Here is a 20310-nt window from a genome sequence, read left to right on the forward strand (position 1 = left end):
ACACATCAAAGTCACTCAAATTTTCACTGTAAAAACAGACTAGTTTAATATGAAGAAAAAATGTTTGCTTATTAACAAACAATAAAAATGTGAAGTTAAAACAGCCTACATTGTATGTTTAGCTCATGTTAAAGGGACAGTCTACACCAGAATTTGTATTGTTTAAAAAGATAGATAATCCCTTTATTACCCATTCTCCAGTTTTGCATAACCAACACAGTTATATTAATACAATTTTTTTACCTCTGTGATTACATTGTATCTATGCCTCTGCAGGCTGCCCCTTATTTTAGTTATTTTGACAGACTTGCATTTTAGCCAATCAGTGCTGACCTCCTAGGTAACTCCCTAGGCATGAGCACAATGTTATCTATATGGCACACATGAACAAATGCCCTCTAGTTGTGAAAACATGTCAAAATACATCCAGATAAGAGGCAGCCTTCAAGGTCTAAGACATTAGCATATGAGCCTACCTAGGTTTAGCTTTCAACTAAGAATACCAAGAGAACAAAGCAAAATTGATGATAAAAGTAAAGTTGAAAGTTGTTTAAAATTGCATGCCCTATGTAAATCATGAAAAAAAAATTTGTTTTGTTTATTGACTAGACTGTCCCTTTAAGGTTAACTAGCATTTGATAATAATCAAGTTAAAATGTTGCCAGTAAATTACATTATACATAATATGAAAAATCTAAAGTAAAATGTAACTTGAGAAATCATGCACATAATCAGTCAAATCTAAATTGTAACAGGATAATAAATATTTTAGTGAAACAATGCTATTTAATATACAAATGGCTCACCTGTAAGTATCCATAAATTAAATAAAAAACAAAAACTCCACAAACACAAATAAAAAACTGAGTATGCTTTTGAAATTGGCTCAGATTAATACCAAGCACGCGGATATCATCTACAGACTTAATATGTGGTGACATGGTGTCTGATTTAGAAGGAATACTGATGGAAATATATTTCCGGGAATTATTGAATTTCAGATCCATGGCTCCCAGATGGAGAATCTCAGGGTCTTCTTTTTGTACTTTATGTATTCCTTCTGGACTGCTGAAACAAAACAAATATATTTAATATGCTAAATATGTATTAAATGACAAGTAAAATATATTACTTTCATGATTCATGCAGACAGTAAAATAAAAAAATGTATTTCTATTATGAAATGTACTTCGCTCTCTTGGTATCATTTGTTTAAAAAACTGGTTGGCAGGCTCAGGAGCATGTAAGTTTCTAGAACACTAAATAGTAGCAGTTCTACAAGAATGTTATACATTAACAAGAATACAGGATGGCAACAGTGTTTCTACAAACTGCTGCCCTATAGTGCTAGACATTCACGGTACCTAGGTATGCTTCTCAACAAAGAATACCATGAGATCAAAGCAAATCTGAGAATAGTAAGTAAACTTTTTACTATTTTAATTTTATATTCTATCTGAATCATTAAATCCATTTCATTTCAGCGTTATCTATGCTGTTTTGTGAGCAATTAATACACCAAATACTCTCTGTTTGTATTAATGCAGCATTACTACAACTATATAGACATGATTATTTTGAGTTTTATTTACTCTTGTAACAAACAAGACAAAACAATGCCATATAGAATCTTATTTAACCTCTTAAGGACATATGACGGAATTTTTCCGTCATAAAACAATTGAGCAAACTGAAAGCTGTGTCCTTAAAGGGTTAATAGCACTAATGGATGCCTCTAACTGTGTTTAAAAAGGAGCAGCCTATTTGCTTTGTTACCAACCACTAGCTCAAAAGGTGGAAATGTATTGACACCCTTTGCAGGGGTTAAAACATAGAGGCTCACAGTAGAGCAATAATAACATGCTCCAGCACATGGGAGCATTTTAAAGGGACACTGAACCCAATTTTTTTCTTTCACGATTCATATGGAGCATGCAATTTTAAGCAACTTTCTAATTTACTCCTATTATCAATATTTCTTCGTTCTCTTGCTATCTTTATTTGAAAAAGAAGGTATCTAAGCTAAGGAGCCAGTCATTTTTTGTTCAGACCATGGACAGCATGTGTCTATTGGTGGGTGAATTTAACCACCAATCAGCAAGAACAACCAAGGTTGTTCACCAAAAATAAGCCGGCATATAAACTTACATTCTTGCTTTTCAAATAAAGATACCAAGAGAAAGAAGAAAATTTGATAATAGGAGTAAATTTAAAAAGTTGCTTAAAATTGGATGCTCTATCTGAATCATGAAAGAAAAAATTTGGGTTCAGTGTCCCTTTAATAATGCTTTATTTTTTTTCCCCTTTAATGCCATAATAAAATTCTATAATTACACTGAATATTTCTAATTTAACTGTTTACTTTTAATCACAATACTGGCTATTTAAGAGTTCAGCAGATATCCCCCCTTTTCATTTAAATAGACAAATTGTATCTGAATAAATATATAAATAATAATAAATAAATAGCTTAGAAATGAGTCTGTGGGCATCAGAGAACAAAAATATCCCCAAGTACCTTGTAAAGTGTATTAACAAGTGCTATTAACAGACTTTAGGATGCAAATCACATTTAAAATAAAAGTATGAAAAATATATAGCCTACTATACATGAAAGGAAGATAAATAAATTAACTTGTGCATAATCATAATTTGTCTTCAAACTGTGTTAAAAGTGGCATGGTAGTCAAATACATTACATTTTTTAAATACACTTATATTAGCAAAAATGCTTTTACTAAAATATATTCCGGTTTCATTGACAGTTTTCCCCCTGCACAGATACACACTGCCTATACAATGAAATGCCACTCAGTGAGCTAGCAGTGAGATGTCTATATGCTCAGTGTGCCCCGTATAGAGTGAAAGCTCTCACAGAAACGGTGTTAGTTTTTACTATAATCATGTTTAGTAATACAAGTATAATGTAAAAATGTTTTATTCAAAATTTAAATACACTCATGACCACGTCCCTTTAAAGTTTATTTTTCCAGAAATAAAGTTAAGTAACCTTTAGAAATATCAGTTCTGCTTCCTAATGTTCATTGAGCAAGAAGTCAACAACAGGAAAGCTAAGATGTAACTAATGGCTCTGAGCTTACACTTTTATCTAGCTTGTTCAGCTTGTTTGACAAGCTTATTGCCATTGTATCACCGATGGGTCAAGGACGTAAAGTCTACATCCGTAATATCATGTTTCAGTGATTTTTTTTAACAACATTAAACAATCATGCATAAGAAAGAAGACTAAAATACTATTCTCTATGAAAAAGGAAAAAAACGGTTTATTTGGAAACATACAGGAACTGTATGTTTGTGCAATAATGGTGCATGGTATAGAAGCTCACTGGCTGATAAAGTGATGGTAAACTTCAGTGACTCCAACAATATTTGTAATAAATAATGAAATGAGGAGCACTTGTATTCATGAAAATAAATGTAGACGCTTTATTTTTAAAATAATTTACCTTTAGGGTAGTTTAAGTGCCGTTATAGTGAGAGAAAAAAGACGAGTGTGTAATTTAATCAGTATCGTTCCTGAAACTCTATGTGTTTAACACTTTGTAGGGTTAAAAACATAGATTTGTAGGGTCAATAGTGATAAATTTACATGCTCTAACAAAACTACATTTTTTTTTACTATAATGGCCCATTAAGACCCGATTCTTTTAAGCTCCCTGATCTAGTAACATGACCTAAACCGTCTTGTAAGTACTGCGAAGGTTCCTCCGAGAGTTTAAGAAAAGAAAAAAAAAAAATTTTAGCTTCAAGGATTCCAAAACGTTGTTTTTTAGTGTACACCGGGAACACAACTTTAAAGAAACAAAGATGAATATATTATAAAGTACCTACTTTTAAACTCAAACAATGTTTCTAAGCATTATAATATTAATTTATAATTTTCGGCTATGACGTTGTTCAAGACAACCCTCTAAAATGGGGCATGCATTATAGAAATCCATTTCCAATCCAATGGTGATTTCTAGCACATAATTAATTTACTATAACGTCACCATACGCATGCGTAATGCGATCCATACATTTACGCATATCCTCCTATGTTATGTTAATTTCAATAATGATTGAACTTATGTTCGTTATTTTCAGGGAGATTCTCGCAGCGCAGTGCTCTTACCTGTTCTATGCAGTGTAGTCATCAGCTCTGTCTAACATCGATATAGCCCGTCTGCTGTATTGATGTGACTGAAGTAGAGTATGACGATTGAGCAGTTCGCACATGCGCATAGCGGCAAACTCCTCCATTATCATAACTTGGGTTATCAGTTTTAATTGGAGGATGGGAAATCATAGCCGGTGATGGGTTTGGAAATATTTTGTTTTTCAAAATGGGATTGCGAATGTATGGTACTTCTTTGGAACGCAATGTAAGTTACAAAATAATAGAGAATATGTTGATATTGCGATTGCAGATAAAAAAAAAAAAATTGGGTTTAGTGTCCCTTTAATAGTGGTTTCTCTCACTACGCAGGTTTCTGGATGTGAAAGAAATATGCATATTACAATTATACTAGAAAAATAAAATAAAAAACAATAAACAAGATTTTGCATGATTTCTCTCCATGCCAATGAGTTTATGATCGATCATCCTATACTCTTTGTTGCTTATCAAAACCTGCACCCAACAATGAGTGATATTTTGCTAAAAAGACAGTAAAGGCCTTGAGATTTGAGCTATGCATAGTACAACAACTTTGTATTATACTTTATTTTGCCCCTTTTTCATATAATTTAGTTCTGACAATTGTGGCTCATGGAAAACCCTAACCTACTTGTAACAAATAAGAACTGAAAAACCATGCACTTCATACTAACACTATAGCTGACCTTTTCAGCAGCAGACTCAAGTCCAGATTGTTTGCTACTAATGTGGCACGTGGTAGTTTGAGTTTGGATATTGAAAAACAATTACAGCAAACAAGATGTTAATTAGTTTTTAAAAATCTTTAGACTTGACAAAGTTATCCTATAGAAAGGCAACAGATATAGCACCATAAAACAAACAACCATAAAAAAAAAAAAAAAAAAAAAAAAAAAAAATATAAACACAACAGCTTAAAAACAGCAAACAACTTACAAGAACAATTAGAAATTCTCAGTGTAGCCACTGCCTTTAGTGAGATCAGGGAGCTACCATTATAAAAATGAAGTTCTTCTGTCCCATGATATTGCAACAAAAGTCATCTACTGACCATGGGCAAGAAACTGACTAGAGCTAGTGCTTGTGTCTATTTGAAACCACTTCAAAGGCAAAACGGCTTCTTTTGTCAACCTGTAAATACCCCATCCCTCTTGTGGGGCTGTGACAGGAAGTAATGGACTGTGCAGAAAGTTAACAAAAAAAGGAAAGAAAAATAATATTATTACTAATACTATTAATAATACATATTGCTATCATTTCTTTTAGAGGGATATTAAACCCAATTTTTTTTCTTTCATTATTCGGATAGAGGATGCAATTTTAAGCAGCTTTCTAATTTACTTCTATTATACATTTTTCTTTGCTCTCTTACTATCTTTATTTGAAAAAGCAGGAATAAAAGCTTTGGACCTGGCCCATTTTAGGTTGAGAACCTGGGTTGCGCTTGCTGATTGGAAGGCTAAATGCAGGCACCAATCAGCAAGCCCTATCCAGGGTACTGAACAAAAAATAGGCCGGCTCCAAAGCTTTCATTCCTGCCTTTTCAAATAAAGATAGCAAGAGAACAAATATAAACTGATAATAGGAGTTAATTAGAAAGTTGCATAAAATTACATGCACTATCCGAATCATGAAAGAAAGAAATTGGGTTTACTATATCTTTAAGAATAACCAACTGCTTAGTGTTTTCTTATAACAACGAAACAGATTGTTTTATATCCATTTATATTATGTGAAATTTATAAACTCCACTATAAAATATGACAGGCTTAAAGGGAAGTCAAAATTAAACTCATGATTTAGACAAGGTAAACAACTACACAATTAATTCCGATGATCAAATTTTTACTTAGTTTGCTTGGTATCCTTTGTTGAAGAGTGCACCCAAGCTAGGCTCAGGAATAGCAATGTGCTGCTAGGGCCTAGATTGTGATTGGTGAGTGCACATGTATGCCTACTCTCATTGGCTCACCGATCTGTTATAGCTCCTTCAACAAAGGATAAAAAGAAAATGAAGTAAATGTGAAAGTTGTATAAAATTGTTTGCACTATCTTAATCATGAATGTTTAAAAAAAAATTCTCTCCATTTGAAAGAACACGGTAGTGCAAAAAACTATCTGCTCCAGCTTTGTTAGAACAAGTAATTTAAGCACTACCAAACCTGCAAGTCTATGTGTTTAACCTTTTAAAGCCGTTATGCCGTTCTATTCCGTCATAATTAGACTGGGCTTTAAAGCCGTTATGACGGAATAGAAAGTCATAACTAACGGCTGTCCTGAAGCCTTCTGTGCTTCAAGGATTTAATCGCGGTCTGGAGGGCGTTCCTAGGATTGTAGGGACGCCCCCCAGATGCGATCCAATAATTGAAATCTCGCGATCGTGTGCACGATCGCGTAGTTTCAATTTGTCTACATCGGAACAGTTGCTCCGATGTAGGCACTTTAACCCTGTCACGAAAGGGTTAATCCCTGCAAAATCAGAGTCCAGCTCAGGATCCACATACTGCTGCTAGTCCTGAACAAACAAGACCTTTAAGCCAATAAGCAATGGAAGTTGCACAGCCCTACCAATCACCTGCCATGCCTGATCGGGACCAGCAGCAGTCTTTAGCCTTTTTTGGTCTCTTGTGCAATAACACAGTGCTGATCTTATATACTGGGTAGTTTCTGATGCATGCTCTACTTACTTACATCATCAGCAAATTAGTCTGACATCAACATTTAGGGGTGTGAAAGAGATGCTAATCAGAGTGTTTAGCAACGTTTTCTTTTAACACACTGTATATTGTAAAGTACAATAGGTCAATTGGAATGTCCAGCTCCAGCAGACTAAAACCTTTTTCGTATTTCTTGGTATCCTTTGCTAAAGAAGCAGCAATGTACAACGTGGAGCTTTCTGAGCACATTGGGTGAGCCAATGACAAGTGACATATGTACAGCCACCAATTAGCAGCTAGTTCCAACAGTGCATTAATGCTCCTGAGCCTACCTAAGTATGTGTTTCAGCAAAGCATACCAGGAGAATGAAACAAATTGGATAACAGATATAAAATGTAAGAGAAATTAAACTTAAAACATTTTGAATATGCAACTGAAAGGTTCTATTTATAAGTGTTTATATATATATATATATATATATATATATATATATATATATATATATATATATATACACACACACACACATTAGTTATTGTCTTTACAGGAGGTGAGTGAGTCTGACCGTTACCCTACTATACCTGGTAACTTTGCAGCCCCCCATAACAAACAAGTTTTATTCACACAAAACAGAACATAATACTAATTCAAGCGATGCTCCGGGTGCAGTTGTACTAGTAGCACAAACGTAAAGCCCTTAAATGCAGAAGGCTTGGTCAATGGTTAAACTATTTTGAAAGCACAACGTCCCCCCATTTACAACAATCACATGGATCACAGTGCAAGCAGGCATCTAAATATAAATAATATTAGGCATGCAATGCCACACACTAAACGGGTTGTAGGTAAAATCCAGAAAATGATTTAGAAATCTAAATTCGGATTTTACACAGAATATATTTACTAAAGGAACTATAGGTGCAGGAAGCAATACAATGTGTGATGTGGCCGGATCTCCGGACCTTGAATAATCACCTGCTGTCTGCAGAGTAGTTAGGCCTGGCCCGGGCTAGAGCAAACCGAAGAACCCATCATAGCAACCGGCGGTGAGTAAACGAGAGCAGCTGCTGCCCTGGGGGCAACGGCCGCACCAGGGGTAATTGTGTTATTGGTGGTATTGGTGACACCAGCAGTTTCCGTGTTGGTGACTTCATGCCGCAGCGACGTAGTTGCATCAGGGTGGGAGCTAATAGGAGGGATAAGGGCGGAGTAAGCAGCTAGGAGGGTCAGTACTAGTACACAGGACAGGTCACCGAGTAAACAACTAATGTAGTGTGAGCTGTGCGTTGAGCAGAGGGGTGATTAATAAAAACTGCAATTACATGTAGTTTATGTATTTATAGTGTGTGTTTGAAACTACCTGCGTCGTACTTTGCACTTGATATCAATGGACATGCATTCTTTGTTAGCAATTCATAATCTAGCCTACAAAAGATCACTGAAAATCCTACCTGACTCAAGTTAAAAAAGCATTTATATGTGCTTTGTTCTCATGGAATACCTTTTTGAAAAAGAATGTGCATATATCCTGCACTAGTGGGAGCTAGCTGCTGATTGGCGAACTAGATGTGTTCAGCTAGCTGCCAGTAGTGCAATTCTGTTCCACCAGCAAAGGATAACAAGACAATGAAGCAAATGTGATAATAGAACTAAATTGGAAAGTTGGTTAAAATTGTATGTTCTATCCAAATTATGAATGAAAATGTTGGGGTTTCCTGCTAAACAAGAACACTTAATGGGGATTTAACCTCAGAAATGTAGCTATAAAAGGGTGATAATTCTGATACACTGATCTTAATCTAGTAGCCATCTCCAAATTGTTACAAGCACTTTGTGGTTTAACTTTACCATGACAACATTGCTGCAGCAACATTAAAGGGACATTCCAGCCAAAATTGGAATACACATGGATACATTTCCGATTTGAATAGAAGCATTTTTGTAATATACATGTTTCAAATGTGTATCTAAGTATGCACTGTGCACCATCATTTTAAATACTTGCTCAGAGAGCCTAAGGTACTTGTACTATCTTGTAATGACTCAATTTGTTAATTGCTGACATGATACAAGCCCCACTGGCACTCTGAGCTGCTGCAGCACTTAAAATGCTGGTGCACTGAGAATATCAAGTTATGCTTCACATGCACGTGCATAGAAAAATGTTAACACTAAAACAGTTATAACTTTTAATAGAAGCATTTTTGCAAATACATGTATATTGGAAATATGTTTCTATTCAAAGATGTAATTCGTCTATGTGCATTTAAATTTTCACCGGAATGTCCCTTTAAAGGGACAGTCTACACCAGAATTGTTTAAAAAGATAGATAATCCCTTTATTACCCATTCCCCAGTTTTGCATAACCAGCACTGTTATATTAATATATGTTTTACCTCTGTGATTACCTTGTATCTAAGCCTCTGCAGACTGCCCCCTTATCTCAGTGGTTTTGACAGATATGCAGTTTAGCCAATCATTGCAGACTCCTAAATAACTCCACGGTAGTGAGCACAATGTTATCTATATGACACACATGAACTAGTACTATCTAACTGTGAAAAACTTTCAAAATGCTCTGAGCTAAGAAGCGGTATTTTTGAAAAGCTAAACCTAGGTAGTTTGAGCCTACCTAGGTTTAGCTTTTCAAAAATACCTCCAAGGAAACAAAGCAAAGTCAATGATAAAAGTCAATTGGAAAGTTGTTTAACATTGCATGCCCTATCTGAATCATAAAAGTTTAATTTTGGCTAGTCTGTCCCTTTAACTCTATCACAGCATCTTGAATGCATCATGGTTGTAGGCTTGCAGCTGTAGTGTTGCTGTAACCACAACACTATGGACAAGGACCAGTGATGGGATTCAGACAGTTAGCAATAGTTAGTGTTACAAACTAAAGTATAGGTACCAGCGGGACTGAGGCTATCCTGCGTTAAAGGGACATGAAACCCCAAATTTTTCTTTTATGATTCAGATACTACATACAATTTAAAATAACTTTCCAGATTACTTATATTATCTAATTTGCAGGGTTCTCTTGGTATTCGTTGTTGAAAACAATACCTACGTAGGCTCAGGACCTGGGAGTCAACTGCTGATTGGTGGCTGCACAACATATATGGCTCTAGTCATTGTCTTACCAACGTGTTCAGCTAGCTCCCAGTAGTACATTGCTGCTCCTTTAATAAAGGATAACAAGATAATGTAGCAAAACGGATAATACAAGTAAATTGGAAAGCTGTTTAAAAGTGTATGCTCTATTTGAATCATAAAAAAAATTAAGTTTCATATCCCTTTAAATGAATTGTTATAAAAATAGGGTGCTCTAAGTATGTCCCTCCCACTGTCCCACAGCTTTCCCCATTAGAGTAAATATCCCTGTTTCTAGGGACTGCTCTGACTCCACCCACTATATGCCCAAACCCTTCCCATATACCTTTAGCTCTGCCCATAGTAAACCCCCATCCCCTCCTGTGGCAGACATGCCCACCAAACGGCACTGTTGCTCACATGTCCCTTTCACCTTCCTGTCTTGGAAACTGGAGAATGTTCGGAAGTGTGAAATAGGAAGAGCTAATATATATATATATATATATATATATATATATATATATATATAAAAGAAATTACTCCCATGTAGGGTCCATCAGCTTGTTATCAGCATGCTCTTGTGTGAAATGTCAGTCGCGGAAATTGAATCTTTGAGACTGGTGAATATGGTTTTATTCATGGGGGATATTCAGATGGTTCGCAACATTTCATACGATCCAGTTCCTAAAAGTTCCCAGGATCAGACAAAATGGTAAGTGAGGCCAGTGGGTGCCACCATATTCTTATACCCGGGGCAGTGCAGGGACTTTTTTTTAATGGCGGCTGCCATCAGGGAATAAAGTGCGCTATGAAGGGAGTTATGGAACGTATGCATTAGGCATGCAGTGCGGGAGTTAGAAAGTGGTTGATGTGCCAAGCGGCAAATCCTTTGTCACCGCTGTTGCATTGTGCATACTATGTATCACTCAGTGCACTTGCAAGTCAGAGAGTGCGGTCAGGAATCATTCTCAACAGACTCAGAATCACTCTGCCTGTCTGTCAATTGTTTAAAGACTCAGGGGCTGAAGTAAGGTTAAGCACAGACATGCCTGCTATCATTAAAGGGATACTAAACCCAAATTATTTCTTTCATGATTCAGATACAGCATGCAGTTTTAAGAAACTTTCTAATTTACTCCTAATATCAAATTTTCTTCGCTCGCTTGGTATCTTTATTTGAAAAAGCAGGAATGTTAGCTTAGCAGCCGGCCTAGCACCCTGGGTAGCTGAAAAAAATTGTGTTTAGTATCCCTTTAATGAAAAAGTAATGCAATTTGGCCATCACAAATCTTTGATTTATATTATGTAGCCCCTTTATATTATTTATATGCCAATATAGTAGATTATACAGAAATTTCAAAACAGTATAATAACAATATATTAACTTTTGATGATTTCTGTATAATCTCTTATAGTGGCTTAGAAATATAATATTAAAGCACAGTTATTGATATGCACTGTTCATAATCAATCACTATTCATATTAACTTGGATGTGGAGGAAAATATAAAGACAAAAAAACATTTAAACCTAGGATTCAGTGTTTTCTAGTTTCTGGACCAGGAAACTTAGCTTCAATTACTTTTAAAGGGATATAAAAGTGCAAAAAGAATATTTCCAATATGTGAGAGCATTTTATTATATATAACTGTATGTTTAACTCCTACAAATGGATTAAAACATAGTTAAAGTCATCTCCAGAGCAGCAGTGCGCTACTGGGAGCTAGCTGGAAACATCTGGTGAGCCCACGACAAGAGACAAATGTGTGTAGTTAAAGCTATTCTCACTTTTTTGGGTAAGCAAAAATTTTAATATAACATTTTTTGTTTTTATTTTTCTCTATAAGAGGGGTAGAAAACACAAGACAGAAGTTGTTGCTAACATTTTTTAAGCCCACTGCTGACTAGAATCTGTTTTTTGTTGGTTTTTTTAACAATATTTTTATTGATTTTTCAGGTAAAAGAATAAAATAAGTACAATCATTGAAAGAGGATACAAGTCACCTTGTAATACATAACAAACACAAACAAAGAAAGACAAAACAAAATAAACGACAATATAAGACGGTTCACAATTTGTCAGTTTTTAGTTATTGACCATATAAGTTACATTTATAGAAAATCCAGCATTCATTAGGGAACAGTCCTCTTCTTGGTCCTGACAAAAGCAACAGATTATGGAAGCAATATCTTGATACATTTATCATGTCATGTATGTTTAGAACGTTAAAGGGCAAGAGGCAGTTATGTATGAAAGGGCAGAGCTCTAAAGACTAGAACCTTTTCATTTAACCCCTTAACGACCAACAACGTACAGGGTAGGTCCTACAAAAAACGGTCGTTGACGACCAAGGACGTACTCTGTATGTCCTCAGGTAATCTGAGCGCTGGAAGTGATCAATATCGCTTCCAGCCGCTCTAACAGTATTGCAGCGATGCCTCAATGTTAAGGCATCCTGCAATGCTGTTCCCGACTGCCGGGCACCCGATTGATCACTCCCCACGAATGATGACTTCCGGTTTCGCTCCACGTGGAGCCCGACAGTCTAGCAGAGCATCAGAAGTGTGTAGAGGTATACACTTAGCGCCTGCTGACGATAGACCCTTTAGCTTTGGATAATTGACACCTAGCTGTCAAACGGCAATAGTAGAATAGTGGGAGTGTAGCCAAAGTGCCTAACCTAACGGAGGCTGGGTCTGAGTGAACATTTCAATAATAAAAGAGATTGGATTTATTCAGATAATAACATTAACATTAAGATAATAACATTAATGGCTTGGTTATACAGGGCATATAAAGCTGATTACCAAAGGTATGTGTATATTAACAATGTATTAACCATAAACACATGGATCCATGTACTAAAAAGTAGCTTAAAATATCTTAACAATGTATTAACAATGATATCTGATTTTATAGTATTTTAAGATATTTTAAGCTATTTTTTAGTACATGGATCCATGTGTTTATGGTTAATACATTGTTAATATACATATACCTTTGGTAATCAGCTGTATATGCCCTGTATAACCAAGCCATTAATGTTATTAATGTTAATGTTATTATCTGAATAAATCCAATCTCTTTTATTATTGAATTGTTCACTCAGACCCAGCCTCCATTAGGTTAGGCGCTTTGGCTACACTCCCACTTTTCTACTAGAGCATCGGAAGTGATCAGACAGGCTTCCAAAGCTCTGTTTGTGTGCTGAGTGCCTCGGTGGGTCGAGGCACTCAGTATCTATTAAATAATTAAAAAAATTTAATATTTTTTTTTTATATTATAAGCCCCATATAGCCCCCCACCCCCATGAGGCTTCAAAGATGGTGATGCCCAGTGCATCATGGGGCTTCTGGGGGTGTCCCTAGCCTGCCTCATCATAGGGGCAGGCTAGGGTCATCCAATCTGAGCTTGCTCTATAAGTTATTTTTTAATAATAAAATATCCCATTTGTCTGATCATGTCAATATTTGTAAATATTGACTCTGATCAGTGTGGATCTCCCTCCCTCTCCTCACTTGCGTTTTTGTGGGATTGAGAGAGAGAGATCTGTGTTTAGGAGAGACCCAAAGGCTCTTTTCAGAGCCATTTAGTTAATTTAAATTAAAATTTAGTGTTGATTTTTTTTTTAGTAATTATTTTTTTCTGCGACAGATAAAATAAATAATGTCACAGAGAATATATAGTGCTGAGGAGGCGTATGCCATCCTTGCATCAGAGTCAGACGCCTCTATATCTCACTCAGACCCCAATTTTGACCCTGCCATATGCTCAGACTTATCATTAGATACAGTCTATACATCTGATAGTGATGTATCTGTGGCTGCTAACCCCCCTTCCAAAAGGAGACGTGTTGCTGCCATTGTCGCTGAAGAGTGGGTAACGCCTCATTACCAGAGGCCAGATATCCCACCCTTCACAGCAAATCCTGGCATCAGTATGGATGTTGCAGGATTTAGCCCCCAACAGTTTCTGGAGGTGTTTCTGGGTGATGATGTATTGTGGAACATTGTCGCCCAAACTAATATATATGCCCATCAGTTCCATGCTACAAAGCCTGACTCATATTTGACAAAGCAGCAATGGGCCCCCATCGATGTGCCAGAATTTAAAAAATTCTGGGCATTGACTATGCTGATGGGAAGCATAAAGAAACCCTCCATTCGCTCCTACTGGAGCAGTAGCCCCATCTGATCTACCCCCATTTTCTCCCAGTGTATGTCAAGGAAGAGGTGTGAAATGATTATACAATTCATGCCCTTACGCGACAACAGCCTGTACCCCCCTAGGGAGCATCCCTAATTTGACAGGCTGTATAAAATCCACCCCCTGATTACCCACTTTACTGCCAGGTTTGCAGAGGCTTATACACCTGGAAGGAATATATGTGTGTATGAAGCCCTGATGAAGTATAAGGGAAGGCTGGGATTCAAGCACTATATTCCTTCCAAGTGCTCCAGGTATGGGGTAAAGGTGTATAAGCTCTGTGAGAGCGAGACTGGGAATACTCCGGTTGTATGAGGGAAAAGATTATTATTATTATTCTTTATTTATAAAGCGCCAACAGATTCTGCAGCACTGCCCATGGGTTGCCCAGAACATTTGGGAACCACTGGCAAGATTGTCTGAGACCTGATATTACCCCTGATGAACAAAAGGTACCACTTGTACTTAGATAATTTCTATACAAGTGTCCTTTTGTTCAAGAACCGCGCAGGTTTCCCAGGACAACTTGCACGCACCCGGCTACGAAGGGGGGAGACCTCAACTCTGCGCCAAGGGGAACTGTTGGCAGTTATGTACAGAGACAAGAAGGATGTATACCTTTTTACCACCATCCACACAGAGAGGACTGTGGAGGTCTCTGTAAGTGGCAGAGCTGAGAGCATAATGAAGCCAGTGTGCATCAAGGCTTCTAACTGGCATATTGGTGGGGTTATTCTGGCAGATCAGATGCTGCAGCCAAACCTAATTATATGGCAGACAAGGGCCTGGTACAAAAAGGTTGCAATTTACTTAATGCAGATTGCAACCCACAACGCTTTTTTGTTGTTCAAAAGAGCAAACCCCGGAATGAAACAGACTTTTTTACAGTTTCAGCTCCAGATTATTTCAGGGATTTTGTAGCACAAAATCTGTAGTAGTAGCTGCTGGGCATCATTTATATATATGGCTTGAGAAAGGGCAGAAGCCCGAAACGTCGCCTGTATTTCACTGCTTGTAATAAAAATGGTATAAACTTGATTTGGTGTGCTGCAGCCATTTCTATTTTGTATATTAATATCTGTCAAGGTGAGACAGAGGCTGCTTGCACCCTTACCTGAAGGTGAATTGGTGCTTGACTTTACCCTGTTTATATATATATATATATATATATATATATATATTACAACAAGAGGTCAAAAATTGGACATAGATTAGCGCTGGTTGTTCAGAGTTGGTATATATAATCAAAGGTGGAAGACTGAATATCAGAATACCAACCACAGAAGAATAGTGATATAAACGTTATTCATATGGATTAATACATGGAACGAATATGATAGAAGCAAATAGCACAGTGCATAAATATAGTGCATAGGTATGTCCGGTTGCTGCAACAGAATATTCCACACTTTGCGATAAATCTATGTGAAGTGCAAAGTTACAGGAACAAACCTCAATCCTATGAGGTAAATGATCCGCACAGTAGAGGATTCCTCTTATGGCATTCAGCTTTCCTCCTTGGGGTGTGAGAGAAACTTCAGTGGGTTTGGAATCAATACTTCTGCAGCCTTTTGAAGTATGGCTCCTCCAGAATATGATACAATCTCCTTAGCACTTTCCCGCCAACTTCTGTCTGAGTGATTCAATCGGCCAACCAATCAATAGCTCAGGTCCCCTCACGTGTTTTTTGCTCGCTTCCAGTATTATATATATATATATATATATATATATATATATATATATATATATATATATATATATATAATATGACTATGCACTTTGCATTCTCTTAAATCATAGTCAAAAAGCAATGTGTGTGCAAAAATGAAAACTGAAAAATTACCACCATACACTTTGTTCAATTTTTTTTGGCTAAAACAGTTGCATCAAAGGCATCAAAGCACACTATATACAATACCTTGGGTTGTCAACATTTCAAATACATACACTTTCATGACAATAAATAAAACTGGGGTATGCGATAGGCCTCAAACTAAAGATAGGCCTTTCAGAAGAAATACTCTTACTTTTAACTAAAATTACAAGTCATAACATTTTAACAGAACCTTCCCAAAATCCTGGCAAACCTATACATGGGGGGCATAGGTGTAAATTGGGGTATGTAAAAAGGCCTCCAAAAAAAAGATAGTCAAAGAAGATATGTTAAATTTGAAAAAATCACAAACACATGTCAGAAGTTTGGCATTGCAAACCCCAAACAACCCAACAAGCCTATGCAAAGGTGGTATCACTGTACTCAGGAGATTTGAAGCCGAACAAATATTGGGGTGTTCTTTGGCAATAACACATAACAGGAACTGAGAATCCATGCCTAAAGTATAATGTGTGTGAAAAATAACAAAAAAAATGACTACTCAAAAGTTTGACAAAGACTAGGGTGTCTACTTTTCAAAAATATATGGTTTGATGGGGTAAATTACATTGGCCGGCTTCAGAAATGCCCCAAATAGGACATGGGTGCATAATGACAAATGTGAAAATTCCAAGTTGGAGCACTGGAATGCGCCCCCTAAAAATAAGTCATTTTAGCTCCCAGAGAACCCGACACATCTATACATGGGTGGTGTCACTGTACTTAGGAGATGTTGCTATTGGGGTGTTATTTGGCAGTAACCCTTAACATTCTCAGTAAATGTATTCTTAAATTGCTATTTTGTCAATAAATCACCACTTTTTTTTTTCTTTCAAAATTTGGCATAGATTGGTGGTAAAATGGATGCATTAAAAGACTCAGAATACCCCAAGTTTCATACCTTAGAATGCCTTCTTTTGAAATATATATATATATATATACAAACACACACAACACATAGAGACACCCAGCACTCACCAGCTAGCTCACAGCTAAGATAAAATCACAACTGGAAAGGTTAGTTACCGCATGTGGCCAAATGGGAAAAGCTCAGGCACCACATCAAGGTCCTTTCCACTGCCTGAGTCCCTAACACAGCCACACCATGCAAGCTCGCAAAGCCAAACAAACTGAGAACAAAGGAGGGGTGCACAGGTGTATGTAATCACCCAGAAAAATACAAAACACGGAAGAAAACTGCACTCCAAGACCGGACCAGGTACACATCCAATGGCTCAGCAACATCCCAGGCCTGGGTGCTAAATAGCACTCCTAAAAAGCTGTGCTGTCACCAGAGTCACAGGCAGTTAACCCCAGTCCGGAATGGGTGCAAGAAACAAGGGGGATTACAAACAAATAATAATAAAACACATAGAGACACCCAGCACTCACCAGCTAGCTCACAGCTAAGATAAAATCACACCTGGAAAGGTTAGTTACCGCATCTGGCCAAATGGGAAAAGCTCAGGCACCACGTCAAGGTCCTTTCCACTGCCTGAGTCCCTAACACAGCCACACCATGTGAGCTCACAAAGCCAAGCAAACTGAGAACAAAGGAGGGGTGCCCAGGTGTATAGATGTAATCACCCAGAAAAATACAAAACACAGAAGGAAACTGCACTCCAAGACCAGACATACGCCCGCCTAAGCTCGCCTACCATTGCCGCCGCGGACCTGAAAAATCTCACCAAAGTTATCAATAAATCTGTCAAAAATCCGCGCACCAAGTTGGGGGCGATGAGCAGCGGACTGTGATAGTTATCACTCATCCGATCTCGCTGCTCTTCGGCTTTTTGACAGCTTTATTGACAAGCTGTCACTAAGCACCCACACTAACTATACTGTTCTACCCCCTATACCGGTGGCCCCGGAGCCCCCCGCAACTAAATAAAGTTATTAACCCCTAAACCGCCGCTCCTAGACCCCGCCGCAACTATAATAAATTTATTAACCCCTAAACCGCCGCTCCCGGAGCCCAACGCCACCTACATTATACCTAGTAACCCCTATCCTGCCCCCCCCTATACCGCCGCCACCTATAATAAATTTATTAACCCCTATCCTGCCGATCCCGGACCCCACCGCAACTAAATAAATTGTTTAACCCCTAAACCGCCGCTCCCGGACCCCGCCGCCACCTATATTAAACGTATTAACCCCTAATCTGCCCACCCTACACCATCGCCACCTATAATACATTTATGAACCCCTATCCTGCCCCCCCATACACCGCCGCAACTATAATAAAATTATTAACCCCTAAACCTAAGTCTAACCCTAACACCCCCCTAACTTAAATATTAATTAAATACATCTAAATAAATGTAACTCTTATTAAATTAATTATTCCTATTTAAAACTAAATACTTACCTTTAAAATAAACCCTAATATAACTACAATATAAATAATAATTTTATTGTAGCTATCTTAGGATTTATTTTTATTTTACAGGCAAATTTCAATTTATTTTAACTAGGTACAATAGCTATTAAATAGTTATTAACTATTTAATAGCTACCTAGTTAAAATAAAGAGAAATTAACCTGTAAAATAAAAACTAACCTAAGTTAAAATTACACCTAACACTACACTATACTTAAATAAATTATTCCTATTTAAAACAAAATACTTACCTGTAAAATAAACCCTAAGATAGCTACAATGTAATTAATAATTACATTGTAGCTATTTTAGGATTTATATTTATTTTACAGGTAACTTTGTATTTATTTTAGCTAGTTAGAATAGTTATTAAATAGTTATTAACTATTTAATAACTACCTACCTTAAAGAAATACAAAATTACCTGTAAAATAAATCCTAACCTAAGTTACAAATAAACCTAACACTACACTATCATTAAATTAATTAAATAAATTAGATACAAATAACTACAATTAAATAAACTAACTAAAGTACAAAAAATAAAAAAGCTAAGTTACAAAAAATAAAAAAATAAGTTACAAACATTTCAAAAATATTACAACAATTTTAAGCTACTTACACCTAATCTAAGCCCCCTAATAAAATAACAAAGCCCCCCAAAATAAAAAAATGCCCTACCCTATTCTACATTAAAAAGTTACCAGCTCTATTACCTTACCAGCCCTTAAAAGGGCCTTTTGCGGGGCATGCCCCAAAGAAAACAGCTCTTTTGCCTGTAAAATAAAAATACACCCCCCCCCAACATTAAACCCACCACCCACATACCCCTACTCTAACCCAAACCCCCCTTAAATAAACCTAAGACTACCCCCCTGAAGATCATCCTACCTTTAGCAGTCTTCAGCCAGCCGACCACCGATGGAACTGAAGAGGAGATCCGGAGCGGCAGAAGTCATCATCCAAGGGGCGCTGAAGAATTCTTCCATCCGATTGAAGTCATCATCCAGGCGGCGTCTTCAATCTTCATACATCCGGAGCGGAGCCATCTTCAGACGAGCCTACGCGGAGCCATCTTTTTCCACCGACAACGAATGATGGTTCCTTTAAGTGACGTCATCCAAGATGGCGTCCCTCGAATTCCGATTGGCTGATAGGATTCTATCAGCCAATCGGAATTAAGGTAGGAAAAATCTGATTGACTGATCCAATCAGCCAATCAGATTGAGCTTGCATTCTATTGGCTGTCCCGATCAGACTTGGCTTTGTGAGCTTGCATGGTGTGGCTGTGTTAGGGACTCAGGCAGTGGAAAGGACCTTGACGTGGTGCCTGAGCTTTTCCCATTTGACCAGATGCGGTAACTAACCTTTCCAGTTGTGATTTTATCTTAGCTGTGAGCTAGCTGGTGAGTGCTGGGTGTCTCTATGTGTTGTATTATTATTTGTTTGTAATCCCCCTTGTTTCTTGCACCCATTCCGGACTGGGGTTAACTGCCTGTGACTCTGGTGACAGCACAGCTTTTTAGGAGTGCTATTTAGCACCCAGGGCTGGGATGTTGCTGAGCCATTGGATGTGTACCTGGTCCGGTCTTGGAGTGCAGTTTCCTTCCGTGTTATATATATATATATATAAGCAAATTGTGGTCACCAAGCACTCACGTTATACATATGATGCCTAGGTGCAGTGCATAGAGATAATATAAACAAAAGCAGAGACCGCACTCATAGGTCTTATATTTCACCACTACTGTGGACTTTATTCAATCTGTAACGTTTCGGGGTTTCCCCCTTTGTCAAACATTGTTTGACAAAGGGGGAAACCCCGAAACGTTACAGATTGAATAAAGTCCACAGTAGTGGTGAAATATAAGACCTATGAGTGCGGTCTCTGCTTTTGTTTTTATATATATATATATATATATATATATATATATATATA

At 37.2% G+C, this 20310-nt stretch overlaps 1 protein-coding gene across 3 annotated transcripts in view; it reads right to left on the bottom strand.

Annotated features, from left to right (window-relative positions):
- The window catches only part of SLC35B3 (solute carrier family 35 member B3), a 168471-nt gene that overhangs the window by 127612 nt on the left and 20549 nt on the right, over positions 1-20310 (bottom strand). The window contains exons 1-2 of one of the 3 annotated variants that reach the window (XM_053714732.1): positions 7793-8010; positions 807-1065 (exon numbers count right to left, since the gene is read on the bottom strand). In XM_053714732.1, the coding sequence (XP_053570707.1) occupies positions 807-1007 (201 nt within the window). In that variant the 5' untranslated portion in view covers positions 1008-1065; positions 7793-8010. Of the gene's footprint in view, positions 1-806; positions 1069-7792; positions 8011-20310 lie in introns of those variants that run through there. The other 2 variants (XM_053714731.1, XM_053714730.1) reach the window with 2 other exon arrangements.

This window comes from Bombina bombina, chromosome 5 (assembly GCF_027579735.1).
Source record: "Bombina bombina isolate aBomBom1 chromosome 5, aBomBom1.pri, whole genome shotgun sequence".
NCBI lineage: Eukaryota > Metazoa > Chordata > Amphibia > Anura > Bombinatoridae > Bombina > Bombina bombina.